A 14,833-nucleotide genomic window follows, 5' to 3' on the forward strand; every position below is an offset into this window, starting at 1 on the left:
GCGGGACGAGGCCGGGAAACCAGTTGGTTCCTCGAGGACGTGTCTTGCATACTGCAGCACTCAACCTCCCTTGGTCAATTGCAAGGAGTGCACCTGTGACAATCAGCAACTGTAGTAGGATGTTGGCACATGACATTTTCCCGTGCAAGAGATCGTATATCACACAAACAAGGCCGGTGACATACGCAGACACATATCCCATTCGTTGGCACTGGAGAAAAAGGAAAAAGTCTAAAAAGCGATTTCTCCGTCATTCTGTTCTGAATTTCCTTCAACGAAGCTGCCCACTGAGACATGCGCTCAAAGCAGCAGGAGTTGCACCACTAGCTGCAGGTCGTCTAGTGTTCGTCAAGGCTACTGAGACAGACACTTCCCAGGCGCACGCCAAAAGGCGCCCTGCAGATCGGTGGCGCCTCCTACTGTCACTCGGACTGAGGAAGACTCCAGGTTGTCCTTTGGCGGGCTCAGAACCGTCACAGTCGCCAATCTACGATGTGGGCGGCAACGCTCCCCCGCATAGTGAAGATGACGGGCAGAGCTGACACATTCCGGTTGTGAGAGTCTCAATGGTTTCTAGGAGGAGAGAAGCACGCGTTACTTGTCTCCTGCCTTCCTCCGAAGCAGCGCGTATAGTCGAGCTAGTCATTCCTTCCACTCGCCTTAACGCTTCCATAAGGTGCATCACAGAAACCCACACACGACGCCTGGTGTTCCGCGCATCTTCCAGAGGCCGTTCAACCTTCCTAACCATCTGAGAGAGTCGTAAGTCTTGACATTCGACTCCCGGGTAGGCTGTAAAGATGGTCCGCAGATTGGTAAGGGCGGTCGAGGCAAGCGAAGAGAGAGCCGCTACCTTCTCAACTTGGCGTCTGAGGTCGGAAGTTCCTCCTCTTAGTCCGGTCAGCAAAGCATGTTGTCTGGGGCGGAAAATGCGCCGGAAAAAATCCCTGACTCCTCGGCGTGATCCCCCGCAACAATGCGGGTTGTGAGAGAGATCTGATTGCGACTCTCCTCGATCAACTCCAAGAAAAGATCTTTCATCACTTCTTACCAGACTGTTCATCTGATGGTCGGACGCCAGTGCGGATGGGGCGGAGACGACCGTGCCAGCAGGCGCTTTGACGTGTCCGCGTGAAGCGGCATCGCGACTCACTATTCGTGAAGGAGCACGGACCTTGCTCGCAGAAACAGAAGTCGCTTTCACCCCGACATGAACGACCAGGAGGCCGAGCAGCCCGAGGCAGCGAATGTGTAGAACGAGCTGCATAATCTAAACGGCCTCCCGAAAATACACAGAATGCACTGGCGAATTGCTACAAAGCGAGTGGTCTTTCCCCGCCCGTGACAACCTCCGGCACGAGGTGAGACAATCTCAACAGGAATTGCCTTAGTGCTTCAGCAAGGAAAGCTGTGATACTGCGGAAAACGCATATCAGATAAGCAGAAACCGCGCTGGAGACCGACTCAATGAAGTGGGTGTGCTACAGTTACCAGGAAACACGTCCACTGCGATTGCTCGCCAGTGCAAAGTCAACTGTCGCAGTGCTGACACGAGCACGAGCATTCTCGGAAGAGATCAAGGACAACAGAATTGGCCGAAGACTGTGTTCGAGCGGCGCCTCAGCTTGCTCCAGGCATTCTGGCAGTTCTTCCCACTCTCCCACGAGCGAGCGCCGCGCTCTACTCGCTTCCTCCCCACAATACCTATGGCAAAAGGATACAGAGTTCAGCTAGCGCTCTTGGCTTGAAGTAAGATATTTCTTTGAGAGGCTGTCATTACCTTATCTTGACCGCAGGGCATCGAGCCCGCGAACTGTAGGCAAGAAACCGCAGGACAGGCTTGGCCCCTCACACACTGCTGGAGCGCACGCCTGACCAAATTCAAGTACGGCGTGTTTTTGTATGTGCCTCCCGTTGCGATCCAAGTCTTTGCCAAACCCACGCACATGTGTTGCTCGGGTTGCCGGGACACTGGAATGGGCTGACATACACCCCACGTAAGAAGATCGGGACTGGTGAGAATAAGGATGGTAGCTTAGGTTGGAAAGGCGAGTCTGCGTGTTTGGTGCTTACCCTCCCAGCCAGTGAACCGAAAAAACAGTGGAAGGCTGAATGGTCAAGAGCTCGGTGACTTCTTCGGCCCAGAATCAGTCTTGTTATGCCGGACACCTCCGGGAGTGTACTCTCTGTCAAACAAAGGAGTACCAGTCCGTTGTGGAGGCGCCGGGGTTCTAAAAGTACCATTATCTTCATTCAACCATGAACAAGCGAAGGTGCTTAGAGAGGCTTCGAGAATAACACCTGACCTCGGAGGTGTGGCTACATGCGGCGTAGAAGGGCTAACTCTTGCCAGCGCGTACGGTCAACAAAGAAGACGAGCGTCTCGACCCTCAATTCAGCTGCTGAGCCGAATAGTTTCGTGTTTTTTTTTTCATGCGATGTCCTTTTTGTCTGCTTGGTCGAACCGGCAGCTTTAGAGCGAAGTCGGCACGATTCTGCTCCGTTCAGCGTGCTGAACTGATGACACACCAAGCTCTAGCGGTGTCTGAGCTCCATGTGGGACAAATATGTCGGTTGGTTATGAGCATATTACGCGCCTTCTGGGTCGCGCAATCCCCTCTGTGCCGTCCCCCCGCCGTAGTTTCCAGGGGAGGTCTCGCACTCATCGACTACCCTGCGGCGTACGCCCCTTCTGGACTGATCTTCGCACGGCTCTCACCTATCATGACACCTTCCTAATGTGATCAGCACACCCGTCAGAATATAGGGGTGCCAGAGAGCGCCAGAAGCTCATTGCCTTTGATTCTCAGCGGAACATCGCTGCAGCAGACCATGTCACAAGCCTTTTTCTGCTTGTCTGTGCCCCCCCGATATCTTTCTGGAGAAGTTTCTCGGACATGATGGAAGCGCTGGCCGGTACACCCTCATGACCACAGTCCCCAGCGTTATTGTGTTGTGTTGAACCTGGGACCACTGCGCTCTCTATATACCGCATTACTACGGTAAGCATAACCGGCGGGGCGGCCGAAGTTCTTTCAGTCGGTTAATCGAAGGGTGTCATGGCTCCCCCTGCCCGCCGGCTCAGGGCGCTGCCGGTATCAAGAGCCTTCAAGGACCAGTGAATTTCTTCCATGTGTGTAGATTCTTGGACAATTTATCCATTGTTACCTAAGAAGGCTCCTTTTTAGTAGGCGGTCTTGAGCATGACGGGTTCCTGCCTCAACGTTCTCTAAGCCGCCCGGTAAGCAAACTTCATTTCTTTTGTAGGATTGCTGGACCATCCCCCAGCCATTAGACGGTAGTCTAGAGAAAATCTCTCGTACGATAGATGTATTCAGTTTTTCATCACTCGTTAACCGGATCAATCCCTGTTTATTTTGTCGTAGCATCCTGAGCACAGTTCGTAAGTCATCGTGATTTGCTGATTCCTCTTGCAGGCGAAAACATATTCGTCGTGGTATTGAAGGAAAAGCGCAAGGAGCATTCATCCACTTGTTGTATCCATTATGTTATCGTATGCATGACGACACCATCAGCAGATTCTTCCTCATCACCTTCGAGATTCATCTTCCACCTAAACATGCGTCATACCGGAGGCGGCCCGCCCGCCCCCCGCCCCGACGTTTGGCACTGGGTACGAAGTTCATGACCGGGCTCACGAGTTTCTACAGAATCACCTGGATGTTTTCGTCCACTGGATTAAGAATAGAAAAAGCAAAACAGCATACGGAGTTTCGAGATCTAGTGTTGTCTAGGAGAGACAGGTTACTCCATGTGACGGTGCTAATGGTGGAGCATCATCGATGAGGTCGTTCTGATGAAGAAGATCTCGAATAAACTTCGCTTTGGCATCTCTCGAACTGTACAGAAAAAAAGAGAGAACAAATAAGGGAAGAGAGCAACATGAAAAATAGATAATCAGCCACCCACTCCTTTCCAGTAAACCAAGTCACTGTTATCTCTTCCTTCACTGCATTATACTAGCTATCTGGCTGTGACTTCGAAAGTCATGAGGGAAGGAATAAGAGCAGAACAAAGACTTCATACAGAGTGTACTATGTGAAAAAACTAAAGAGAGACACAAATACTTATCTATCTAGATACAGATACAAAGAGAGAGAGGTAGACACAGAAACACGTAGGACTCGAGATAGAGTGAAAGAAGAAATGGCTGAAAAGAACTCAAAAAGAAAGTTAAAGACTAGGCGAGAAGACGATAAGCGAATAGATAGAATACAAGAAATGTAGACGCCGGTGGGAGCACACACATTTGGTTGATTGGACGTGAAAGTAAACGTCACAATATAACGTAGTAGAGAAGCGTATACATAGGGCCGACTGAGAATGCATTCACATCCAGCCTTTACTACCGGAGTGAAGTCTTCTTGTGAAGAGATGATGCCGTGATCTCTCGGAGGAAGAAGAACAATACACCTAAAACAACCAATGCCAAAGGCTTCAGGAACACATCGACAACGATTGAGTTCTTTGTGATAATGTAGATCTATAGTTCTATATATAGGTATAGATAACACAGACCATGAGTCATGGATGAGGGGGGACTGATTTCTGCAGAACCAGCGAGGTGTGAACGTCTATCACTTTCTAGACATTCTCTCGCCTGTTACTTCTTATTGCTGCTACACACCTCCTATATCAAGCCTTACTCACCACGGTGAATTCAGTGAGCCCCTACATACAAACATTCACAGATATCTATCTATCTATCTATCTTTGATCTATCTATCTTTAATCTATCTATCTATCTAATCTATTTTTATGGCTTTCCTCATATGGAGAGAGAATGGAGAGGCACTGCATTGTACGAGGACTGATGGAGATAGAGAGGATGTGCTTACTTCTTGAAGTGGCTTGAGCTGACAGAGAGAGATTAGGCATGGCGTATTTGCCTACAGACACCCCGCAGAAACAAATGGCGACAATCCCTGAATAACCCAAACCCTACAGAGCCACACAGAGAGAGACAAAAGAAGAAGAAATGAGGTGAATGAGGGATAAGAAGAATTTTGATGTATGCCTGTGTAGGAAGAGAGAGGGTATGAAAGCTCTCTGATAGTGAGAGATCGATTGTCTCTTCTCTCACAGGAGACCACAGACACAACTCATGAAGAAAAGAAGAAAAGAAAGAAAGGAAAAAAATCGACAGAAGAACTACCAGGAAAGAACAAGGGCAAATATACACAACCCGAGAAAGAGACAGATGTATACATGCATGTCTATCTTAGGTATATACAGATACATATATATATATATCTATATGTATAGGAGGTAATGCATGCGTTCGTAGGGGAGATGAAAATATAGGTGAACACTCATTCATCCTATCCTTTTCTTCTTCTTCTTCTAGTGGATATCCTCTCAGCAAGAAACACGAAGAAACAAAACAAAAGACAGATAAACAATCATCTCCGATCATGACACCTTTCTTTCTTTCTTTCTGATGAAGAGGACCTAGCTAGCTAGCTAGCTAGCTAACGAACTAGACAAGAAACAGTCACACTCGAGATCACCATACAGACAGTACCATCACATCTAATCTTCTTGTCCCTCCGATTAGACTGACTACACCAAGAAAAAGGAATCTCTCATTTCTCTTCTTTCTTTTTCTTCTTTTCTTCTTTTCCTTTGTTTTATTTTTCACTTACATCAGCAATGAGGTAAGACATCCAGGGAAAGAGAAGAAGCAGCGCCGATTCGAGAATCTGATTCTCTTCCATATGAAGATCCATATACCTGTAAATCTGGGTGTACATACACCGCACATGGGTCAACTCAACGCATGCATTTGCATGCATGCAAGCATAAATGCAAGAAAGAGAAAGAGAGAGGTCCTCCCATGACAACCTGTACTATTAAAAACAACCCGAGACGCATACACGTATATATACCATACATACATAAAAGATACATACAACATGTATATACATATCTACATGTCTACATGTATTTGTATGTACGCATTTGTTTAGATCAGAATGACCTCCCGCCAGTCTTTAGTAGATGCGAGATGAGAGAGAGTGCTTTTGTCTCGAGAAAGCAGTTTCTCTCTCCATCTGTCTGATCGACTCTCTCGCTAAAGAAGAAGAAGTAATTCTATAACCTAACAGAAATCTTCTTCTTCTTCGTCTTCTTCTTCTCCTTCATCTTTCTCTCTTTCTTACTTGCCTTTGCAGAAAGAGAAATGAAGGGCAAGAGAAGCAAGAAGAGGAATGAAAAGACTTACGAGAGCGCAGAGGAGACCGATAGCTAGCCCGATGGTAAGAGATATGAAGAAAGTGAGAAAGAAGGAGAGAATCGCCGATCCTACGCTCGCTGTCTCGTGACTGACGATGGTTCGATACAACACAATCGAGATAGCATCGTTCAGTAAACTCTCTCCAAACACCTACGAAACAGAAAGGAAAGAATAAGAGAAGAAGAAGAAGTCAATGCGACGCAATTTTCTTTCATGTCTTTTTCGAAAAGAAATCACCCTTCATGAACAACAGATATTTATGATGATATGGACGCAGGAAAGAAGAAAGAAAGATCGATAGAAAGAAAAGAACCGCATGCATGCATGGAGATGAGGAGATATATAAATTCTGTCCGATACCTGAGGTCTGTTTGACGTCTTGCATAAAGGACCTGCCGATAAGTGGAAAGCAAAGAGATTCTTCAGCGCATTCTTCTCATGAGACAAACAGACACCCAGAGTGGCTGTTAGACAGACAGATAGATAGACACACAGGTAAATAAAGACACGTAGCTAGCTAGCTAGCTAGCATGGGAAATCCACTTCCTATCTAGTTGCTTGTACACAACCACACAGAGACGCCCTACAAACATACACACGTTACCCATCCATACTACATCTCTCCTTCTATTCCCCACCTAGTCTTTCATATCTCTTTCTTTCTTTCTTTTTCTTTCTTTCTTTCTCAGCTTACGAGGACATGTATGGTTTTTTTTGCGTGGAGTTCTTTGAAGAGGGAGAGGACAGAGACAGGATCTGTGCTCGAGATGAGAGCGCCAAAAGCAAAGGCTTGTCGTACAGTTAGACACATAGATAGCTTTAAGACACCGCCAAAGAACATGAGACACCCCACCCAGCAGAATGAGACAACCGTACAGAATCCAGCTAGCCAAATAATGGCACCGAAATTCTTCATGAAGGGACGTGATAAACTCCCCTCTGATAAGCCTAAGCCCCTGAGAGAAAAAGAAGAAGAAAGAAAGAGAAGAGATCGAAAGAGAAACAGCAGAGACAAGAAAGATATATATAGAGAGACAGAGATGAGGAGAAATAGATACGTCAAGAGACAGAAGAAGATCGATATAGATCAACACACAGATAAAATTACATCGAAAGCCTGAAGAGCCGTAGATCGGGAGGTAGACAGGGACAAGGAAGGATAGATGGAGATAGATAGATAGAGAGAGACAGGCAAAGAAATAGATGGAGAGACACAGAGCGACGAATAGAGAGGTATCTGTGCACAGCATGAGAGGAACATAAGTGGGTAGATCAATTAATAGATAAAAGTGACGGATGTATCCGACTGTCTATCTATGCTTCTACCTTAAAGAAGAAGAAGAAACAAGACAAGCCTTTTCTATCTAAAAGCAGAGAAGACGTAAGGACCTTGATAGATACATAAATAGATAGATAGAATGAAGATAGAAAGGTGCTGTGCGTATATCAGAGAAGAGAAGAAATTATAATAGGAGATTTCTTCTTCTTCTTCTTTTCTGTCTAGGGAGTGAAAAGCTTTCATTCAAACTTTCTTTACAGAAGACAAAAGACTGCAACGCATCACCGTGTCTACATGCATATCTAGATCTTCTTCTCTCTAAAAAAGCAAACACATAGAGAGACATTCACAAATACATAGATTAAAGTTAGATAGATTGAAGATAGATAGATGTGGATTTTTGTCGTCTTCTGTCTGTGTGTTTCGCGTCTTTTGCTCTTTCTTCGTGACACCCCCATCTCTCACATGTGCGTTTCTACGCTTTTTATTTCTTTCCTTTTCTTTCGCTTCTTCTTTTTAAGGATCATCGAGACATAGTATTCCGCTTTCGCAAGGATGGAGTGCAAGGAGACACGTGTTACGTAGTGTGTCAGTCAGAGCGAGATGCGGGAGTAGCTATTTCGAGGATTCAGGAGACACCTGTGCCGAATAGAGTTCAGTACGATCAACTCTTCGGATGTTCTTTTCTATGGGCAAGTAAGTCTCTCTCTTTCTCCCTCTTTCTCTCTCTTTTCCCCTCTTTCTCTTTCTCTTCTCTCTCTCTTTCGTTTTCCTTTCTCTGTTTCTCTCTTTCAGTTGCTCTTTCTCTCCTCCTTTGTTTCTCTCTTTTTCTTTCTCTTTTACTACGAGCTACACTAGACGCTATAGACGCATACCCACATAATGTCTATCTGTATACATGCACACTTACCCATATACGCATATATATACTTACATCTATGTATATACATATATGTCTTCCTTATGTATATATATATATGTTTTCCTTCCTGTTTCCTCCTCTTATCATTAGCTCATGTAAGTTATCTATTTGCAGAAGCGAAAATACAGATCTTTTGACGCTGAATGTGTATCTATCTATGTATCTATGTATAATCTATCCATCTATCTTGGATCTATCTCTTTCTCTGTCTGTCTATCACTCTGTCTATCAATCTTCAATTCATCTATCTCTATTCATTTGTTTCTCTTCTTTTCTCGCTCTCGCTCTGTCGTTCTGTCGCCTGGCGATTTTGAGAATTCAATGAAAGAAGAAGTGTCTTTTCTAGAGTTTGCTTCTTTTCTTTCTCCTCGGCTTTTCTTTTTCTTCTTCATTTGTCTTCTTTTGCTGCTTTTCTCTTCACTCTTTTTCTTCTCTCTCAGATCGTGCGAATCTTTTCCTGTCTCACCCCTCTCTCGATTACCTCCCTGGAAGAAGTCCTTTCCAGGTAGCCTCTCGGGACAAAAGGTGTCTCTTTCTGACTTTCTCACTCTTTCTTTCTTTCCTTTCTTTCTTTCTTCTCTCATCTGATGAGAGTCTTCTCAGGCATTCAACGGCAAGACAACTTGCTCCATATGTATATCTATGTCTCTATGCATATTGCATATGTAGCTATGTATTTATGTGTGAATATGTATATGTATAAATCTATCTATCTATGTATGAATATGTATATGTATAAATCTTTCTATCTATGTATGAATATGTCTATGTAGNNGAAGAAGAGAAGAAGAAGACGAAGAAGTGGACTGTGACGGAAGATGAAGAGCTCCTCCCTTGTGTTCCTGTAGTTGCTTCTTAGGAGAAGCGAGAGAAGAATCCGTGTCTTGAAAAGAAGAAGAAGAAGAAGATGTCTTTTCGTGAAAAAGAAAGCTAGGAATCGCATAAGAGTCACCACGCAAGGATGAGAGTTCGATGAGGCGACCCAGAGTAGCTCCTGTACTACTCTCATGACTACCTGAACTTAAGGGGAACGGCAAAGCCACATGGACTGTCTTTCTCCCTAGATCTTTCTCTTGGACGGGAGTAGTGACTTGTTTCTTCTCTTCTTCTTTCCCATCTACGAGCCGTTCTTTTCCATCTTCTTTATCTCCTCTTTCTTTCTTATCTTCTCGTTCTTCTTTCTTGTCATGTGGATCAAGAGCAAACCCTTGAGTGATCCCTCCTTTCTTTTCTTCAGTCGCTTGCGCTTCTTTCTTGTCTCCTTCTTTGTGGTCCTGTCCTTTAAGCGAGGAGGCGTCTTCTTCTCCTCTTGTTGAAGAAGGAGAGAGAAACGAAGAAGATGAAGAAGAGCTCGATGGAGAAGACGAAGCATCATGATCTGAAGAAGGGTTTGTATGTACACCTACTACGGCGGAGGAAGGTAAAGTGACGAGGGAAGAAGAAGAGGAAGAATTGGGAGCGAGGGCTTCGAGAGGAATAGCTAAAAAGGTTACGGGAGTTCCATCCTTCTCATTTCCTTGGTGGAGGACAGCCGGCACAATCGAGACGGCTGGCGGAGTGGTTGCTGAAGAAGAAGAAGAAGAAAGATTTCCGTCTTCTTCTTCTCCTTCTTTCTTCTTCTTCTCCTCCTCCTTCTTGTTCTCTCCTTGCTGTTCTGCTCCTTCCTTCTTCCCCGTCTGCGATGCATCGACGCCGCCTGTGGATGAGGAAGAAGAAGGCGAGGAGTTTCTTTCTTCTTTTTCTCCTTCGTTCTTCTTCTTCTTCTCATCATCTTCATCTTTCTTCTCTCCTTTGTTAGCTTCCTCTTCTTTCTCTACCTTCTCCTCCTTCCCTTTCTTCTCCGAGCCGCTAGAAGACTTTTCATCTTCATTTTCCCTAGGGAGATTCTCCTCTTCTTCTTTCTTCTCATTCTTCTTATTACCACCCTTTTCTTCTTCTTTTCCTGAAGAGGATTGAGGAGAAGGAGAGGAAGGCTCGGTCTTCACTTGGTCTTGTTCTTTCTCTTTCTTCTCGCTTTGATCGCCCGCTGAAGAAGAGGAAGACGATACAGATTCCTTTTCTCCAACCTTCTTTCTTTCTTTTTCTTCTTCTCGTTCTTCTCTCGCGCTTTCTTGCTGACTCCTCTCCTTCTCACTTTCTGGATCAGCTCTCTTCTTCTTTTCTTCTTCCTTCTTGCTCTTTTCTTCTTCTTTTTCTTTCTCTTCTTTCTCACTCTTTTCTCCTTTGTCTTCTTTCTTACTCTTGTCGCCATCGTCTCCTTTCTTCGATTCTTCTCCTTCTTCTTTCTTCTTTCCCTCCTCCTCGTCTTTCTTCTTTTTCTGCTCTTCTTTCTTCTTGTTCTCCTCCTCTTCTTTCTTCCTCTCCTCTTCTTCCTTCTTCTTCTTTTCCTCTTCCTCATCTTCTTCTTTCTTCTTCTTAGTTTCTTCTGCATCTTCTTTCTTCTGTCCTTCTTCAGTCTTCTTTTCTTCTTGTTTCTTCTTCTCCTTCTCCTCTTCATTCTTCTTATCTTTCGAGCCAAACAGAGAAAACAGTCTTCTCTTCTGCGCCCTATCTCCAGGACTCTCTTCTATCTTCTTCTTCTTTTCCTCCTCCTCTTCATCTCCTCCTCTCTCACTAAGGACAGAAGAAAAAGAAGAGAGAGACGACAAGGCCGCAGCACCCTCGATTCTTCTGCCACTTCTTTCTTCGTCCGCGTTAACAAGAAGAAAGACATTCTTCATGAGGAAATAGTTTCTTTCTTCTTCTTCTCTTTCTTTTCTTTCTTCTCCTTTCTCTAGATAGAAGAAAGAAGAGCCATCGCTCTGTCCCTGCCACACCCCAGCCCGCCTCCCCACGTGCTGCTCCAACTTCTCTCCTATCTTTCCTTCCTCTTCATCGCATTTCTCTCTTCTCCAAGCAGTCCGTGTAGACAAGAAAGAGAAGAAGAGCACGGACAAAAAGAGAGCTAAAGACAGGAAAGAACAAGAAGAAGAAAAGAAGAAAAACCGCCGACGACGTTTTGAGAGAAGAAAAGATCTTTCTCTCTTCAAAAGAAAAGAAGAAGAGGAGGAGGAAAGACTGCGATCTCTTCTTCTCATTGGACTTTCCTTCCCTTCGAGATCTTTCTCTTCTTCTCTCTTTTCTTCTTCTCTCTCTTTCTTCTTCTCTTCTTCGTCTTTAAGATAGATTCTCTTCTTCTCCCGTCTTGCCGGTTCTTTTCTTCTTTCTCTCTCCTGTAGGGAGAACGACTGAAGAAATTTACTGGAGAGGATATGATAGATACTTTCTCTTAAAGATGAGAAGACAGAGCTGACGGAGGAACAAAGAAAAGAAGAAGACAAGCTCTCCTTCCCTTCTGGCTTCGTCATCTTTTCTTTTTCTTCTTCTATCATAGAGAGATCATTACGATCGTCATGCAAGCAACTTTTCTGTTTCTCCACTTGTCTTTCTCTGTCTACAGAAGAAGAATACGCAAAAGAAGGAAAAAGAAGAGGAAGGATAGAGCGACCTCCCTCACAAGAAGAAAAAGAAAAGAAGGGAACCTGAGAGGCCAGAGACCCAAACCGCGAAATCTTCAACAATGTCTGCTCTCCTTCTTCTTCTTCGTCTCCTCTGTCTTCTTCTTTTCTTCTTCTTCTTTCTTCTTCTTTTTCTTTTTCTCTTTTTTCCTTTTCTTGTTTTAGTGCGGAGGCGTTTGGTTCGGTCGGGGCGTGAGGAGGAGAGAAGAGGAGGAAAGGCGGAGAAGAGCTAGGAGGAGAGAAAAAGATCAACAATGCAGAAGAGCGAGAAGAAGGAGACATAACTAAGAAAGAAAACGTCAAAGAAGACCTAGATGGTTTAAGTAAAGAAAGAGATGAAGAAGACAGTGAAGACGAATCATTTGTCCTGCGTAAAGAGAGAGAGAAAGGACATACGAGGGTGAGAGAGGGAGATGAAGAGGAAGAAGAAAGGAAAGAAGAAGAGGAAAAAGCCACTCCTCCTTGTCCCTCCTCTAGGCTTACGGATAGAGACTGATGACGAGGAAGAAAAGAAGAAGACGAAGGAGAGAAAGAGAGAGAAGAAGAATTTAGAAGAGAAGAACTGTGTTGTCCTTGTTCCTCTTCTTCTCCTCTTCTTTTAACTTGATCTTTTTCTTGCTCTCCTCCACAAGATGAGGAGGAGGAGGCTGAAGATGAAGAAAATCGGCGAGGTGTACATACACCTCGGGAGTGCGCATCTCTGATTTGTTTTAAGTTAAAAGGTATCTTCGAAGATATGACCCAAGTAGAAGAAAAGTGGAGAGACCTTTCAAAAGAAGAAGAAAGAAGTCGACAAAGACAAGAAGAGGATTCCTGGGGATGTGGACGAACCTCTTCTCTTTCCTCTTCTTCAAGAAAAGGACGAGAGACACCTTGACAAAAGAAGGGAGGAGAAAAAGAAGAAGAGAGAGAAGCTCGCAAAGAAGGAGAAGGAGAGAACGGACAGAGAGAAGAAGGGAGAGAAGTAGACGAAGAAGAGGAAGAAGAACAAGGAGAGAAAAGAGAAGGAGAGGGTGGTAGAGAAAGAGAATGAGAGAAAGACGACGAAGAAGAAGTAGATGACAGAGAAGAGGAAATTCTCTTCTCCTCAGAGTGAAAAATAGAGGAAGAAAGAAGAGAAAAGAGCTCTTTTCTTGGAGAAGAAAAGACTTTACTTCTTTCTCTTTGCCCTCTCCTTACTTTCTTTCTCCTACGAAAACTTCTCTCCGGTTCTCCTATCTCCCTTCTCAACGGCATCATCTTGTTCAAATACCTTAAATCTTCTTCTTCTCTTTCTTCTTCTTCTTCTTGTTCCATCTCCTCTTTCTTCTTCTTCTTTCTTTCTTTCTTTCTTTTTCTCAGTGACTCCGGCACACTTCGAAGAAGAAGAAGAGCGGCAAAACAACTGGGGGTTAAGAAGAAGCAGAAGAGGCGAAGAATGAAAAGAGAGAAAGAAGGAGAAAAAAAGAATCTAGAAGTTTCTGACTCTCTTGTAAACAACCCACTCGAAGAAAAGGCGAACCATGAGGTGTCTATACACCTCAACACTCTTGCCTTTTCTTCACTTTTCTTTTTCTTTCGCAATCGATACCCATCCTTAGATGGTATCAAAAGAATGCTTCTTTCTTTTCTCTTTCTTTTAGCTTATCTCTTTAGGGGTCCCATATGTTTTACTCCATTCTGGAGAAAAGACAAAGAAAATATTGGAGAAAAAGTGGCGAAAGAGAAGAAAGAGAGGAAAGGAAGAAAGAAATTCTTGAAAGAAAGAGGCAAGACGAACAGACATACATAAATTAATTAACGATGGATAGAGAGATACATAAAGATAGATAGAATAAGGACAAAGAGACTGAAGATAGATAGAGAGCTACATAAACATAGATGGATAAAAAGGATTAGCGAGAAATAGAGAGATTGAAGATAGATAGATTGAAGATAGAGAGAGAGAGGTAGATATATAGATAGATATGTCGATTGAAGATGGGCGTTGAGAGAGATAGGTAAACTTCCCGTGGGTCAAATGCACCTCGAGAAGAATAAGAAAAGAATAAGAAAAAGGAGAAGAAGGAGGAGGATGACAAGAACGACAACGAGGAGAGTAATCGAATAGTCCTATTACTACCACTACTCCTGCTATTCCTCCTCTGCATTCTCTTCTTTGCACGCGAAGACAACTTTCTTTCTTCTTTAGATAACGACGTTCCTGTAGCGAGGATAAGAAGAGCGAAAGGAAGAGTAGGAAGAGGCTATTTCTATAGATGAAGAGAAGAACGGAACGAAGACTTAGCTGGGGGATATGACTCCTAAGACAGAAAGAAAGAAAGAGAGAAAATTTCTTTACAGACAAACGCGGATGAGAAAAAGGAAAGAAGTAAGGAGAACAAGAGAAAGATAAAGAAGAAGAAGAAGAAAGATGGGCCGCGGCTCTCTCCTCTTGAACTTTTTATTGCAGTAGAGACATTCTGGAAAGAGAAGAGCAAGAAGAAAGGGAGAATCTTGAGAAGTCGACTTCGAGAGAAAGAGACAGGCGTTCCTTTTTCTTTTTGGTTAAGAAGAAGATTATATCAGTCTGCTTTAGAAGGGCTTTCTCTTTCTCTCTTCGGTCTACAGAGGGAGATATCCTAAAGAGCAATCTCCTCCGTAGCCTTATCTCTCTCCTTCTTCGCAAACATTTTACAAAAGTCCCTGACGAGTTGGAGAGAAAGAAGAAGTTCTTGTCTCTCTCCTTTCTTCTCTTTTCTTTGGAGAAAGACCTCTTTCGCTTCGAGGAGAAAAGAAGAGAACCGAAGTGAAGGGAGCTCCTTCAGAAAGAAGACGACGGGAGAAAAGAGGAAGAAAGAGAGAAGAAGGAAACGAAGAAGAGACAAAAGACGGGGGGAAGAGAGGGGGCACAGAAGAAC

General features: G+C 44.1%; 5 protein-coding genes across 5 annotated transcripts; 1 reads left to right on the plus strand and 4 right to left on the minus strand.

The window, feature by feature from the left end:
- Positions 1-3,092: 3,092 nt before the first annotated feature.
- Positions 3,093-3,866, minus strand: CSUI_007886 (uncharacterized protein). The gene has a single exon (XM_068068029.1). It carries the CDS (start codon positions 3,486-3,488, stop codon positions 3,165-3,167), a length of 324 nt encoding a protein of 107 aa, XP_067919991.1. The 5' UTR covers positions 3,489-3,866; the 3' UTR covers positions 3,093-3,164.
- Positions 3,867-4,014: 148 nt separating this feature from the next.
- CSUI_007887 (uncharacterized protein) lies at positions 4,015-4,715 on the minus strand. Its single transcript, XM_068068030.1, has one exon. It carries the CDS (start codon positions 4,348-4,350, stop codon positions 4,195-4,197), a length of 156 nt encoding a protein of 51 aa, XP_067919992.1. The 5' UTR covers positions 4,351-4,715; the 3' UTR covers positions 4,015-4,194.
- A 144-nt stretch (positions 4,716-4,859) lies between these two features.
- On the minus strand, positions 4,860-7,374 carry CSUI_007888 (uncharacterized protein; the record flags this gene model as incomplete). The annotated part of the gene is made up of 4 exons (XM_068068031.1): positions 4,860-4,962; positions 5,667-5,762; positions 6,245-6,406; positions 6,951-7,374. Coding segments are annotated over 3 exons (681 nt in total), but the record flags the coding sequence as incomplete, so codon positions are not given.
- A 537-nt stretch (positions 7,375-7,911) lies between these two features.
- CSUI_007889 (uncharacterized protein) lies at positions 7,912-9,005 on the plus strand. Its single transcript, XM_068068032.1, has 2 exons — positions 7,912-8,231; positions 8,898-9,005. Exon 1 carries the CDS (start codon positions 7,926-7,928, stop codon positions 8,070-8,072), a length of 147 nt encoding a protein of 48 aa, XP_067919994.1. The 5' UTR covers positions 7,912-7,925; the 3' UTR covers positions 8,073-8,231; positions 8,898-9,005.
- Positions 9,006-9,206: 201 nt separating this feature from the next.
- Positions 9,207-14,820, minus strand: CSUI_007890 (uncharacterized protein; the record flags this gene model as incomplete). Its single annotated transcript, XM_068068033.1, has 1 exon — positions 9,207-14,820. Exon 1 carries the CDS (start codon positions 13,248-13,250, stop codon positions 9,207-9,209), a length of 4,044 nt encoding a protein of 1,347 aa, XP_067919995.1. The 5' UTR covers positions 13,251-14,820.
- Positions 14,821-14,833: the final 13 nt, after the last annotated feature.

This window comes from Cystoisospora suis (genome assembly GCF_002600585.1).
Source record: "Cystoisospora suis strain Wien I chromosome Unknown contig_4258, whole genome shotgun sequence".
Taxonomy (NCBI): domain Eukaryota; phylum Apicomplexa; class Conoidasida; order Eucoccidiorida; family Sarcocystidae; genus Cystoisospora; species Cystoisospora suis.

Coding starts and splice junctions, on each gene's coding strand:
- CSUI_007886 (XM_068068029.1), bottom strand. CDS start 3,488: ATGAATGCTCCTTGCGCTTTTCCTTCAATACCACGACGAATATGTTTT.
- CSUI_007887 (XM_068068030.1), bottom strand. CDS start 4,350: ATGCATTCTCAGTCGGCCCTATGTATACGCTTCTCTACTACGTTATAT.
- CSUI_007889 (XM_068068032.1), top strand. CDS start 7,926: ATGTGGATTTTTGTCGTCTTCTGTCTGTGTGTTTCGCGTCTTTTGCTC.